Here is a 15,840-nt window from a genome sequence, read left to right as displayed (position 1 = left end):
ATATAAATATGCAAGACACAAAAGAGGGAGGCCGTGCCCCCCCGCAATGACGGCCCACGTAATATATAGCCACAATCAAGCAGCTCGAGCCCTCATCCCTCAGTACAAACTAGGTAATACTTACGATTCAAGTACATGATATATGGAGGAAAAAAGAGTACAAACTTGATAAAATCAGAGGCACATGCCATCATCCCTGTAGCCTCAAATGTCAACCCTAAAGGCCTGATGATAGCATACTCCTCCTCCCTAAGCCTGAAGATCATTATCATGCTCATGATCATCGTGCCTATAAACACCAAGCATGTTCCTCTTTCTGAATGCAATGTTCCTAAAAGAACTACATAAGCCTTCGCATGGCAAGTAGGTGGCTCCCTGGATGAGATAGCAATGACCCACTTTTGCAAGAATGGAGCGTTTGCCCATGGTCCTCCAACCAACATACAGAGAAAATCTTAAACATGTCTTTCTGTGCATCCTCTAAACCAAACATCCCTTTGTTTTCTCATGTAATATGAGAGCCCTTGCCTTTGATCATCTGTGTTTGAGATCAGTCAGATTAATATTCTCCCATCCCTGCACCACCTTTAAATAAGCTTCTTGCCCTTTCCCTCGCAATTCTGGATCCAAGACAAATGATACAGCCTCCAAAGGTGCATGCCAATCTGTCCACCAGGCTTGCAAGTGCCCTCAACTCCTCCTTCCTCCAACGATACAAACCATCTAAGCTATCTAAGCTCTCAATGAATACTTACCATCCTTTCATATGCCTTTCCTACGTGAGGGTCATCCCCATCTAGAAGCCTCAAAATCATGATAATATTCTTTGTCACCTGAGCCAATATGGCAACATCATCCCATAAAGAGTCACGAAAAAACTTTGGGTTTACCTCATTTAGCCCTTGCAAAATTACGTTCATGCCATGCATCCCACTTAGAATAAACAACACAATCAAAATATAAGCAATGCGACTGTCTAAATGCTTCAAGAGATCTTTTAGCATTGACTTGCAAAAGACAGCCAGAATATAGTGGTAGCAAGCCATGTGAGACACAACATGACTACCCTTCGCAATGGAAGGCTATACTACATCCAGCTTACCAATATATTTGTAACAACCCAGCTTCTCAAGAATGCAAATGCGTGCAATGAATGCAGAAATTTGACACTGATTCGTCTCTCCATGGGGAAGCGCGCTCCCATGACAATACTCATTTCATGTTTGACGTATATGCAACATGAGAGAGAGAGAGAGGGAAAGGAAGAACGAAAGATGTATTAACGTCCCCGGGAGGCCTCGCAGGCCTATGGGACAAGGTACAAAGTACAGCAAAAAGGAAAATCTCATACAAGCCTCAATGGGCTGGAGCAATGGGCACGCTAGGGCCCTTGCTAAGTGCTAAACTGATCTACGGAGCTCAAGAGCTCGAGCAAAATCAGATGTAAATATAAATCAGAGCCTAGCTGAGGTAGCGATCTCTAAACCCGCTAGGCTATGTGTAAGAAATCGACCAATAGAGGGTACGCACAGCATAAGACTGATAGAATAGCCCAAGAGCTCACAGAGAGTGTGTGGGGGGTGCGGAATCACAAACATGTGCATCAGATAGATGTGCAGACTCATCAATAGACAATGAACCAGACAAATACAGAAACCACCAAAATAATATATTTCCGTCCAAAGCTATGGACACAATACAACAGAGAGATCCAGAGTCCCACCAATGGTGTGGTCCTCTGATCTTACCAAAAGGTACTTCTCCTATCTACTGGCTAGACTCGAGCCCGCGTGCTCCACTTTCGAGCGTCTGTAGACTTTCTCTCCAGAATGATCCTCTCCACCATACTGCCTGTGTATCAGCCTAGGTGGGCAGCACCTTGAGCTAGGTCTGCAGCTTCCTCAGCCTTCTTGGTCCTCCAGAATAGGCTCCAAGTGCTGGTCCTTGCTGCTCCTGCTTGCTGCTCCAGAGAATATGGAATGAGGGCCTGGAGGCCCTCCTTTTATAGCCCCCAAGGGCTGCTGACCAAAACCGACCAGCATGCACATTCTGGCCAACCAGACTGGCTGACCAGCCTTAGGCTGGTTCAGCCCTTTAAGGGCTCTCCAACTGGGCCCCTTTGGCCCACTCTTCTAGGGCCTTGGCCCTCCAATCAAGGCAAGGGCCCAGCCCTATATAAAGAAATGTCCCTGCCTACTAGCAGCTTCCTTTGCTGCTCCACCAGGCCTCCATGTGGCCGACCTGATCTGCTGATCTGCCCTGCCCTTCTGCTTCATCTGCCCTGCCAGACAGCCCACCACGCAGGTGCCTCCAGCCTGCCCATGCCACCACGTGTGCGCCTCTCTTGCAGGACCATGGATCCTGACAGCTGCGCCTTTTGGCCTGCCATGCTGTCCCTCTATCAGCCTTCTGTGTGCTGCCCACATGGCAGCCTGTTTGCTGCCCATGTGGCAGCCCCTTTGGCTGTCCTGACCTTGTGAGGTGCTGCCCATGTGGCAGCCCCCTCTCTCCTTTTCTCTTGGGCACATGCCCTAGGTCTCCCTCCCCCACGCTCTCCTCATATCGGGGCTTATAGATGTGGAGGTGACCTTTCCAACACTATGTTCAGAGATGTCTTCTCTATCTCACCAACACAAGCCGAAACATATCTTTTGCGGTCAGCGTGTTGAGCAGGTTTTCACGATCACCACACCAGTCACATTGGTCTGCAGGTTTGAGAGTTAACCGGTATCCGGACGGAACTCACGATTATGGTATCTTCTACTCCCAAGGGGCTCAGCTGGAAGGATACGCCAACTCAGATTGGGGAGGACACGTTGATACTCGACTACAGTATATAGCTGCTTGCTTGGCTCAGGACTCATTTCCTGGTCAAGTAAGAAACAGCAAACGGTGGCACTCTTTTCAAAAGAATCAGAGTACTGAGCTGCGAGGTTGGCATCGTGCGAAGCTGTCTGACTCAGACAGTTGTTATTGATGGGGGACACGCACAGGATGACCCTGCAGTAATCCAGTGTGACAGTGAAAGCTGCATTGCAATTGCACACAATCCAGCGTTCCATAATTGCACAAAAACACATAGAGGTGGACTGTCATTTCATCTGCGAGCTGATTGGAGCAGGTAATGGATCTTGTTCAGTATTCAACAAAGGAGAATGTCGCTGATCTCCTGACGAAGGCATTGTCTCAGGAGCAGCTTCAATATCTTCTTCAGCTTGTGGGTATTGGCCCACAGCCAGACACTGAAAGGGGGTTGAAATAGGGCAGCGCCTCCCTGTGAGCTCACATTAGGGTTGCCAGGGTTTTTGTATTAGGTTTTATTATGCTCTAGTTTTTGGCAGGCACATGGGAGGGAAGCCTTTTTAGGGTTAGATTTAGCAAGGGCTGAAGACCCTGCTGTTTGCAGCAAGCTGCTGCAGACTGTGGCAGCCTTAGTAGCTGCCCCAGGCTGCCTCGAGCAGTCCAAGACTGGACAACAAAGGCCCAGCAGTAGGGCCTTTTATAGGCCAGCAACCAGGTGTCACAGACCTGGTCTGTACCCGTCGACTAGCCAACCAGACTGGTCGACTGAACCGACTGGCTGAGTCAGCCAGTTCTGGCCGGCTATATAACCCCTCCATTTGTGCACTCCTACATTCAGCAGCCACTCCTCACAGCCTCTGCTGCGAATTGTTTCCTGCCTACCCTGTCTACCTAAGCCTCTCCTGCAGGCTCGTGAAGCAGAATTTCTGGTGCAGCCTTCGGTTCCTTCTGTCTGCTGGAACTCTAAAGTGCCTTTTTGATGCAACAATATATTTTACACTATGTTTTTCTGACTTATCTGCAAGTCGAATCTGTTCTTTATGTGCATAGTAGTGCGAATTATTTCCTCGGCAAATTGGACTGTTCTGACCAAATAGGCATGTGTCTTCTTATACCAAGCTCAGGGAGCTTGTTGAGACCATCAAGTTTTCTCAGCTTATACATCTTGGTTTCCTGACCAGACACAACAAAAACCAATGGCCTGATTCACAAAAACTTCTTCCTAGAAATTACCATTTAAAAAGGCTGTCTAAATGTCCAATAGATACACATTCCATCCATGATAGGCAGCAAATACAACTATATCTCTGATAGTGGACAGCCTGAAATTCGGAGTAAAATCCTCTTCAAAATCAATGCCCTTCTGCCGTCCATAGCCTTTAGCCACAGGACTAGCCTTGTACCTGTCAATGTTGCCGTCAGACTTTCTATTGACTTTGTATACCTACTTAATGCCTATGGGCAAATCCACTAGATCCCATGTGCCATTTTTATAAATTACATTCATCCCCTGTTGCATGGCTTCCTGCCAATATTTATCTTCTTGAGCTTCTTCAAATGAAGCTAGCTCATACATCTAGATGAATCCAGGAACATGCCCAAACTCATCCTCTAAAAATACAACACAGAGTGCACTTTCAATCTCATGATAGTCACTCATAAGGTTGAAAACCATTTACTCCATCACGCATAGCAGGGCCTAGCTACTATGACACCCCCACTAACATGATCAGCTCAACAGTGTGTGTAGACCATAGTATGAGCATATGCTCTCACACAAACAAATCCACACACCCACACATACTTGAGCTTCCATTTATACAAAGGTCTTCGTACTGAGTTTCTGCCGGCACTCTAGAGGTGAAGGGCAGACTCAGCCGTGACAAAGGCTAGCACTAAAGGAGAAGGCTAATCAAAAACTAGTCCATTTTCTCTTCATTCAAGCTAAAACCGCTTGTGAAGACTATATGATTTGATTTTAGTCTCTCCCAAATGAGCTTTCCTCAAATGAAGCTAGCTCATCTAAGAGTGCTCATACAAGCCACATACGCATGCTCTCTAGCATTTCTTGCACAAGCCCGTATCCTACAGGGTAGAGGAAAACTGAGAGCTTACTCTCCAGCAAAGTATGGAATAGCCAACATGGAATTGTTCTAGCTTGTTCCATGGCTGCTCTCTCTTCCTGTACTGTTTCCTCCCCTCATGGTCTGCCATGGGCTGATTTTGACACTGGTTTTCCGCCTCAACATGCTGTTCATTAGGCATTACAAGCGGCTGGTCTTCATTGACTTCTCAGACAAATGGAAGTAGATACCTGTGAGTTGCTTGTTATCTATCTACTGATTTCAGCAAATGGCTGAGGTGAATCCTCTGCAAAAAAACAACTCGATTCTCTACTTGCATGGATCATAGAGACCATATCCCTTGCTGCCATTGTTGTAACCCACAAATATGCATTTGACAGCCTTGTCATCTAAATCACCTCTCATCTATGAAGGCACCTCAACTTGAACAAGGCTACCAAAAGTGTGACATAGTTAACCTTAGGCTTTCTATCATACCAGGCCTCAAATGGAGTGATAGCCTTCAAAACCTTTGTAGGGCACCTTTCCAGAATGCATACTGCACACATGATGGCCCCAAGCCATCATGTTCTCTTTTTCAGCAACACCATTCCTCTATATGGCATAGTACACTAATGCTTTATCCCCTTTCTGCCAAGTGTGATTTGAATCCATCTAACAAGTACTTCCCCTCTCTATTCCGACGGAGGGTCTGCACCTTGGAACCTGATTCAATGTCAGCCATTGCAACAAAATGCTGAAGATACTTAAATACTTCAACTTTGCTTTCAAAGGGTAAACCCAAACAAGTCAAGAGAAATCATCAATAAAGGTTACGCCATATATATGCTTTCCAAAAGATGGTTTCTGCATGGGACCACACACATCACTTTGAATGTATATACATATACCTTTGTAAGACTAGAATATATCCAATCATACAAATTCACATCACTGTGAATGAACTGCAATTTCTTGACAGCTCTTATTGACACATCCATTGAAACAGCAATCCTGTGCATTTTACCAGATGCACCCTTCACACACATGCTTTTGGTGGCAGCTCTAGCGAGACATATTCTGTACTATACCACGTTTTTGCAGCAGCATTAACCATACATGCATCCTATTCCCTCTTCTCAAAAGAGCTCAAATGACACAAGCTCTGGTAAAATGTTCCAAAAAAGACCATCATGTAGTCCTCTCTATCACTGTTATCCTCAAAATTTACAGCATAAACTTTGCAAAAGAGGAAATTGATAGCAGGATTTTCTTTATGCCTGGCACAAAAAACACATCTGAAATGCACAAATCTGTACCATCAGCAGCAATAAGAGTTATTTCACCCACACCTTTAATTTGATAGGCTGAATTATTATCTCAGCTGACCTTTTTACAAACTGGACAGCACTCAAAAACCTGAATAAATCCCTCCTGGAGGCAATGTGCTTTGAAGCTCCACTGTCAAAGTACCATCTGACCAGTTTTTTATTCCCATTCAAGGATGTGCGTATGTGATCCGACATAACTGCAAACCAAATAAGCGCACTCATTTTGCACAAAGTTAGCTGAATCATCACGATTATTTGTAGCAGCAGTAGAGGAACCAACAGCCGAACCCAATTCCTTCTTCTTTTCTTTGGCCAGTCTCTTCCAGTATCACTTATATAGTGACCAGGCTTTTTACAGTAGTGGCATTTCCTTTTCTTCATGGGCTGCCTTGCATCAACCTTTGCTTTATTTTGACTGCTTTCTTGTAGCAGCCTTTGACTAAAAAGCACTTGGATTATGCCTTTGCCCTTGTCATGTGCAGCAAATGCCCAATCATTGCCACACATTGAGAAAGAAAGTCCTAGAGATCAGTTCCTCCTCAAGTATGACCATCAATATTTAGGAGCTGTTCCGAAGGATCCTCAATCTTTGTAAGATGATCAGCCATGCTGACACCTTCATGCATCTCCCAATTCTCAAGCTCCGTCTTCAGGAAAGTAACTCTTGCCTCATTCTTGGCCTAATACATGGTCCCAAGAATCTCCCATGCACACTAGGAAGTCTTGCATGAACGGATCTTGGGAACGATGGATCTCTTGACTGTCATAAAGATCACAGCTAGGACTGGAACATCATGTGAACCCACCTTGTCTGATCTTGTGTGGGAACTGAAGGTCTTGCTTTTCACTGTCCAAGAGCTTGTTGTCCACCTCTCACCAGTGTGGCAGGAGCAATATCTCCAACATAGAGTTCATCACCACTAAGATATTCCCCTAAATTCTTTGCAATCGACAAGTTTCGACCATAAAGCTCCACAAGGAGTAGATGGTTCCATCCAACTTGTCCTCGTGTGCCAAACCGCCAAATGCATCTCCTCCTTACTGACCCTATATTCTGCAAACAAAATTTCAGAAAATGCTTGCAGTTTGCTCCACTCACATTGAATGCAAATATCTTAAAAACTTGCCCGAGTCTGCACTAGACTCAAAAAGCTACATTAGTAGCTTAGTGTCAGCAAGAGAACCTGCAAAACTTGGTATCAAATTCCTACTTGTTTGTCTACAAAAAGCAGATTTGAGACAAAAGCCACAAATTTTATAAACGAGTATACCTGAAAGCGGCCAAAGCCTCAAAAAACTTTTCTCTTCAACAGAAAAAACGAACTTGTATTAATGCTTGATACAAAAAACCACCTTACAAATCAGCAAAACCAAAGGTGCTGATCAAGGGAAAAAGAAGAAACAGAAGCCGCCTAAAGGGGCCATCCCGTTTCCTGAGCTCCCAGCATACTGCCTAGAGTCTCTGGAACAGGGACTAACAACAACAATGGCAGACTCTCAATTTCCAAACTCAATCTGCAAATCTGTTTGAAACCTACAGACGCAATGCCGCAATGTATTGACTGAATCTGCTTGCAAATACGAAAGCAGACAGCACGTACAACAAATGGGCTAGGGGCTGGAGTGTATGGCAGATTTGCATGACAATGGCACGTGTACGAGATCGAGCTATTATGCAAAAGCGTACGGCTGCATGAATGGGCTATGCGGCAGCTATACAGCGATATTGCACTGAAGCAGGTCATACACAATACTGAGGCAGCAGCTTTAGGAAGTAGGCACACATAGATGACTAGAATGAATGGAGCGACGATAGTAGAACGAAAAACAATATACTAAGGCCACAGCTCGCAGTGAGGGAGTTGTGCAGAGCACAATGAAACAACCCATGTTGGCAAACAAAGCTTGCGGCACAACGGTGCACAACTCCCAGAAGACGGACACAATTCACGAGGCTATCTAGATCGCAAACTGAGATGGAATGGCGGCTAACCGACAAAGTATGTTCTTTCAAACCTTTACACAACTAAGGCAGATGGTGGGTAATGTGATGTCCCCGCCAAAGACCTAAACGTGAATGCAGGACAACATATACATACTGACATATTTTACTACACTTGGCATCCATTAATGTGATGTCCCCGCCAAAGACCTAACGGTGGATGCAGGACAACATATACATACTGAACTTGGCATCCATTTATATGCAAGTCTTTAAGAGGTGAAATTAAGACTCAACTTGACAAAGGCTAGTGTTCAAGGGGAAGGCTAACTCAAAAGTAGCCCATTCTCTTCATCCAAGCTACTGAAGACTAGAGCATCTCATATTAGTTCCTCCCAAAAGAGCATTTCCAAGCAAAAGGAGCTTAGAAAAGACAGCTAATAGGGCAACGCACCCTAGACATAGAAAACATTGTTGCAATACGTGTCTTCTAGATAAACCTAAAAACAGTCCCATTAGCACAACAATGGCCATAATCGATCTTGAGCCATAATTTCCATTATCAGTACCTCCTTTCTTAGATAAATCCAAAAACATGCCCATTAGCACAACCATGGCCGTAATAGATCATGTCAAGTTTGAATAGTAATTTCCATCATCGGTTACCTTCTTCATGCACACAAAATAATGAATTGCTGCAAAGAGGAAGAATGCCGATCCCTAGCTACAATGAATGAGAATGCAGCAGCTAAATGGCAAACAAACATTGAACCCAATACATAGCACAGTGCGAAGGAGAAGCCACCTGGTGACGGCCTGCATACTAAAGGGGCAGTCAGCTTACAGCATTGTTTGCTCTCAGTGGTTTGGTTACTCAGAAATACTAAAGAGGGGAGCCAGTTGCACCCTCACATACAAAAATTATGCCAATCCTAAGAAAAATTGGATTGAAAGGAAGACGATCACATCTTGAGGTCAAGGAGACAGCTCAGTTGAAACCAAAGTGAGTTCGCCAACTCCAGTCTCCAACAGGCAATAATATTTTGTAAATGAGCCCTCGTCACATTCCACCGCTGCGACAGTTCAAATGTTGTGTATCCCTAAGCCCTATGCATGAGCTTAAACCCTTGTAAGACGCAACAGAGCAACGGCCCATGTAAAATACTTTTACAAGAAGCTTAAAATTACACCTAAAACAGCCATCTGTTACCGAGATGCAGTGATGCATAAGCGTAAATACCTACATTTGGGAGGATGCATGTCAAGCTTTCCTGTGTTTTTCTTAATTGAGAGAGCTTGCCAGGTCATTGTGGTGCATTTAAAGGGGATGGGGGGGAACCTGTAACTTGTCGAGATATTGTGGCTGCCCATGTCCCTTTTTAAGGGTGCCCGTCAATTCTAACAAGCGATCGGCCAAAGTGGACTTGCCATGATCGATATGCGCAATGATCGAAAAGTTTCTAATGAGATTGGGCGGGTAATCATTGAGATCAATCTCTTTCTCGCGGGACCGTGCAGCACCCGACGAGGTTGCGGCATATGACCTCCGTACAGTGGAAGGGAAGTACGAAGACGCGGGATCTCTGGAGCAGTCGGAACACAAAAATGACAAAAGGCACCGTACTTTTTCGATTCTCTTTGCACGACGAAAATGCATAGCTGCTTCTCTTCACAGGGCGCTGTGGACGCTCCACCAGCAACAGGAACACAAAGACATTTGCAACATTCATCACCCTGTAATAGCTAGCGATTGCATAACCAAATCTTACATTTTAATTTTATTTTTAGGAGAAGCGAAATTATGGTATTTTTCGGTATTTTTAGATTCGTGCATGGTCGTTAGCGTGTTTATTGTTGATTGGTACATATTTTTATGCGCGCTTTACAGTCCGTTGGTCGTGAGTCGAATGGGTTTCCTCCACATGGCGAATCGCATGGTGTTTAGTCGGCCTTCCTCTGGCCTCCATTTCTCCCTCTGCTCCGCTTGCTTGTCGCATCCCAAATTCTACATTGCCATAGTTGTCCATCAAGTTGTCTTCACAGCTAAACAACGACTTGGTGCTATAATTCAGGCTGGGCGCTGTCGGGACGGTTGCGGACTAGTAACCGACGCAAGCATGAGCTGGCTTTCCTGACTGGCAAACAATGGAGGCATCTTCCTCTAAAATACATGCATCTAGATTAGCTTTTTCTACGGTGGGATTTGAGGTATAGTATGCGCTCTCAATTCTCTTCAACTGTGAACAGGATTTGTCACGAAATAATTTGCTAAGATACTCACGGACAGCACAAACTGATGGGGATTGGGAGAAATAGGATGGCCTATCCCCGCCCCATTATATATAGCTGTTCACCGGTGCCTGTGGAGGAGCAGCAACATAGCCAGTATGGTGGCAATCTTTAAATACATAAGAAGTTTCATGTGTGCCGATTCACGAATATCTAGAGACAGCAACATGAGCTTGAGAGAACAGCTCCAGGCTGTTTTGGGAGGTTTTTCCCAAGCTTAAAAGGAAGATTGATATAATTGCTTGCAGGGCGTTGGGAAATGAGAGCGACATGAGTTGCCTTTGTGATTGTTTGCAAGTTAACAATTCTATGCCTTGGGTATTTCGTGGGAACAAAACTTGTTTTGTTTTTTCTAAAGATAAGTCGTTGCTGATATCGTAAGTCTTATTGCACCTAAACAGGTGTCTTGGCTTGTCTATGCATTTACTACATTACTACTCACTTGCTTGCCTTTGCTACTTGCTATGTGCATGGCATAGTTAGTTGTTGTAGAGACATCAATCACAGGTATACGTTGGTCATCTTGCCAGTTGGTGCTTAAACATTGTATTTGTTGCCTGCTTGCATAGAATAGCTCTTAGGACTTAATCAGTGACAGAGAACGCTTCCTGAGTAGCTGCCAAGTGTGGGGAAACCGCATGAAACCACGTGGAACCTACGTTAGGGCCTTCTAGATCATATTCTTCATCAGAGATTGTCTTACGACTATGCCATCTTCCACCAGCATTGCAATTGGGTTCCAACAAGAATCCTGAGTATTCATGCATCTCAGGCGACCCGCTGATTTTCTCTATGTGAGGTGGCAACTTCGCTAAGGCTTGTGCTACGTCGATGCTCGCCTTTGACACCAGGGGTGAAACCTTCTAAATGCAATTGAGGCCGCTGGTGACGGCGATTAATCGAATGTGCATGGCCATGTTTTGTGCCTAAGCTCTTTCTAGGTGCTTATGTGTCTACGATCTTCAATTAGTACCTAGACGCATACCTAGACGCACGATAGGAAACGCTCGAGCGAGAGTAGTATGTCCTGCCATGATCTTGCTAAATCTAGCCATTGCTTGTCCATTTATAAAACCGCCTCTGCGTCTCGTTTTTCTTCTGTTCATCATTTTTGGTTTTGCAAATCCTTTCTTTTATATGGCAAACATACGTCCTGTCTGTGCTAGAGACAAACCATAACTATCTGGGGATTCTATGGAGACCAGTAGTGGCACTTTCTAGAAAGGTTGAGCTCTTTTCTTCATGTTCAGCAATTTCCATTCGGATTTTGAAATTTATATCTTCCTCTCCTATTTCAAAGCACTCACAGTATGTTTCATTTTAGGCCTTATGAGCATGGTCGAAAACAACAATGTCTATGCCGACGACGCCCATTCTGGTCTATGTGACAAAGCGGAGTCGTCCGCGAACAGAATATGCGAAAACATGGTCTAAAAGTCAGGGATATCGAAGCTATTGCACGTTTTGATAGATTTTTGCTCTCAAGTTTGAGTCTCTCTGTCTCTCATGCAAAGCTTTCTTAACCTTGCTATTCAATCTGCTAGATCCTCATGTACAAATTAAGCACATCCTCCCTCACCTCATTCCCTGCTTCCTACGTCTTTCCCACCAGTGTCGATTTCGGTCTCTCCTACCGATTGCAAATACCGAGTTCCCTGCTCCCCCGCCTCCATAACTGCTCCTCTCATTTCCTCTACCTTCCCTTGTACTCCCTCCTTCGCCGATTGTGCACCCCCCTTGCCTTCTCCTTCACTTCCTCCACTATCTCCTTCGTGACTCCCTTCGCTTGCTCCGATTTTGCCAACAGCGTCTCCTTCCATGCCCCTGACTTTTGAGAGATTGTGTCTATCACGGATTGCACTCCGCTATCCTTGGCCATACTCGTTGTTACTATCTCGCGCCCTCTGGATCGTATCTTGCATGGATGTCTCTTGTTGCTACTACTGCTCCTACTGGATCCTGTCTACATGTCCTCCTACTTTGGTTTGTATCTTATTTACTCATTTCCTGACTCGTGCTTCACTCTATCTAAGAAATTGTGCTAACAAAGGACTGTCATAACTTAACTCCGTAGAAAAAGAACATGGACGTGAAGAAAATGTGCAACCAAAGCGTCACGCTATTAGAGCAAGTGCATTGAGGGTATCCGAACACTATCGCCTTGCATTGTCATAGTGTTGTGTTGGTTTATTATGCAATTTGCCCCACGTTTTTCTCGTGTTTTCGCTGTAGGATTCGTAAACTAGACTATGGCTTGTTCTAGATCTTGGCCCTCCAATGACAGACGCAGTCCAAGCACTCACAAGGTAAGGGTGTGGTCTGCCACTGGGACGTGCATTATTAAAACATGCTTGCCAACCCCTGTGTCAACTCTAAGCTTGCCTTTAGACCTTGCACCAACCAAGGAGCAACCAAGAGAGATGGGTGTTGCTAAGAATTTGAGCATAAACAAGCGAGTGAAGAAGACTTTGAAAACATGTTTCCATGCTGCTGCCAAGCAAGCATGTGATGAAGGTGAGGCTTTGATTTTCACTCTTGTGCACCTAAATTGCTAGTCTTACTTCTGCACTTACTTCTTTTTTGGTTGCCTATCCAGTGCGTAGTGTGCTTCGACAAAAAGGATGCAATACCTTTTTAAAGTGTAGAATAGACATAGAAATAGCACCACCCACAACCGAGGAGGATATGAACTCACAAACTAGCGACGCTTGAATTGTTCATAACGTTTCGAAGTTCATTTCCAAAGGAACACTTTTTCCAAACTCCTCTATGCAGTCAACATCATTTGAAAAAAGAAACACCTATCGAGCATTGTGTTTTTTTAAAGGTAGTTCAAGATTTTCTCTTTAATAATGTTTGCAAGCAATTGAAGCATTGTAAAACTCACTCCATCCACTAAGAACAATGGATTTTGCTTTAGTTATTGCCGTGTAGAAAAAGCGAAACATGACCAATGCAACTTGGCCTAGAATTGTGTCTTGCAAGAGTTGGATATAGCTTTTTAATTCTTCAAGGAAGAAGTAATTAAAAAAAGAACAAAACCAAGTCACTGAGTCCTTGCTTGCCTTCAACTACATCAACGTCAAAAACAAGCCAGTGAAAGCGCACTCACAACATCACATCCAACATTGCAAGGTAAATCGTAGACTCTAGAGGTTCACAACATCAGGATAGCCAAGCGATTGTGCCAGCACCTGCACCTGCACTCTACAACAACGTGAACAACTTGCCAATTTTGTTAATACATGCACTGTCAAAGTTTGTCCCACATCGCTTTGCTTTTGAAGGCAAAGTCCTTGCGAAGTACGAGACATTTAAAGCCAAGAATGCTACATACCTTGTCTTCATGCAAGTCGACCTAACAAACCTAGAGTGTGACCAAACAATTACTTTGCATATTCCACATGCATTTGTGCCTCAATTTCGCGATGCATTGCAAGTGGATGACTTCACCAGGATAGAAGGCCCTTCTGTCAAAAAACGAGGCTCAGGAGAACGAGGCACTTCATCTTTCTCGCTACGCCTAGATGCAACAACAGTGATATTGAAAGGAGAACCATTCGATGGTAGCATCTCCTTTATCCATGACAATGTCATACACGTTTACATGCCAAACGCAACATACCAACTATAGAATCTCAAAGCACCTTTCACGTCAGTGATCGACACAATTGCATTCGTTATCATCAAAGTCGATTTGGATGGCCCACCGATAGACTAGATTATTATCACAAATGGTCCTAATCCTGAGGACCACGCAACGGTACAACCACATCAATACATAGTTTTGTGTTGTTGAAGTAATAATTTTCGACCTCAAAATTACTTTTGCAAACTATGTTGTAGCTATCATTCGTTGCGGATAAAAGGCAAACACTTGCTCAGCTCATCGAGGAGTTTGTCGATGAAGGCATTGTAATGTACGTGGCCAAGAACATCTCATACATGTGGGCTCGACATGCACTAGGAGTATTCGACTTTACCATTCTCGAGACCATTCCATGAGGCACCTTGCGCACAACTCTAGAATGTGATTTATATAGTAATAACTTCAACCCAACTATATCAATACTTTGACAGGCTAACACAATCATCCAATTTGTCTTAAAACTGCAAAGTGCAACATCATATTGCACATTCCACATGACAAAAATCAACAAAGAGACTAGCATTGTTGTTTGAAACACTATCATGACAAGCCTATATTTTTGTCCACAACAAATGACAAATTCGACTTGCACCGCACAGAAATGCAAATGCAACACAAAACAAAACAACATAGGAACCGCAACAATGTAAACAAAATATCATGCCCAACAACACGTACTACACCATGCTTCGATAGCTTAACTCCCAATAGTGGCTCATTTTAGAAGACATCATGCTCAAGAAAAGATTGAACCCTCTGGAGCAGCTCCATTTGTTCCTTTCTAGTGAGGCACAGATTGGGAAATCCTTCATGCTCTTGTTGCCTGCTAGTCCAGGCATTGCTATAGCACTACTCTCACTATCAAAGTATAGATATTGAATTGCAAAGAGTGTTGATGCTAGCATACACTGGCTGGATAGCTAGTGCTATCGGCAGGACTACATTACACTCAACCCTCCACCTACCTCTGCTCTTAACCTGGTATTGCCCTTTCTACGGAGAAACTACAAACATTGTCTGAAATGTACAAAGACGTCCAATTGCTGGTCAATGACGAAATCTCCCTTGTTGGACCAAACATTTTCATCTCAATAGATTCACGAATGCTTGAGATAAAGCACAACCACGACAAGCCATTTGTTGGAATGATGCATTGCTTTGTGGGGACCTGTGCCAAGCGAGTCCCACCAAAGACTCCTGGATACTTCTCAAAAGATTCACTTCTACTATGCTTGGATCATATTGGAGATCCCAACTTATGTGCTACGAGCTCAACAAGTCAATGCATAAAAAAGATAGATTTCCTTAGCTTGCTGAATTAAATCAGAGTTGCATCATAGTTTGATGTAGACCTAGAATACCTCAACAGAAAACACCTAAAGGAGCCACCGCATAAACATATTGTGCCACACAAATCTACATGTGGATGGGTTGCACTTATCCACTCCATATTACCCTTATCTGAACACTAGAATAGGTAATAAGATGACATGAACTAACTAGATACTTTGGAAATTCTCCTTAAAGGTCTAATGGCATCAACTAACCAACTAACTATTCTAACACACCCCTTTAGTTACGGTCTCATATCTATTATACATAAACTTCCTTTGAATGCTTCACATTTCACACTTTCCCCTCTCTTAGCAATGCGTGGGTAAATAGGTCTCCCAATTGTAAGCTCAAAGAAATAATGGAAGTTTAGAACCTATCCCTGCTTGTTGAATGGAATGAGAGAGAATGTGCTTCACGAGGAAGAGCAAG

General features: G+C 44.0%; 1 protein-coding gene across 3 annotated transcripts in view; it reads right to left on the bottom strand.

The window, feature by feature from the left end:
* Positions 1 to 9,918, bottom strand: part of LOC147893421 (Small GTP-binding protein) — a 61,305-nt gene extending 51,387 nt beyond the window's left edge. For 2 of the 3 annotated variants that reach the window (XM_087386505.1, XM_087386504.1), the window contains exon 1: positions 9,478 to 9,918. In XM_087386505.1, coding sequence (XP_087242631.1) covers positions 9,478 to 9,795 — 318 coding nt within the window. In that variant the 5' untranslated portion in view covers positions 9,796 to 9,918. Of the gene's footprint in view, positions 1 to 6,254; positions 6,371 to 9,477 lie in introns of those variants that run through there. The other variant, XM_087386506.1, reaches the window with a different exon arrangement.
* Positions 9,919 to 15,840: the final 5,922 nt, after the last annotated feature.

The sequence above is a fragment of the Dipteris shenzhenensis genome, chromosome 15 (assembly GCF_047967505.1).
Source record: "Dipteris shenzhenensis isolate YYH24624 ecotype China chromosome 15, Dip_SZ_1.0, whole genome shotgun sequence".
NCBI lineage: Eukaryota > Viridiplantae > Streptophyta > Polypodiopsida > Gleicheniales > Dipteridaceae > Dipteris > Dipteris shenzhenensis.
The sequence above is the reverse complement of the archived record's forward strand: the minus strand, read 5'-3'. Positions and strand labels throughout refer to the sequence as shown.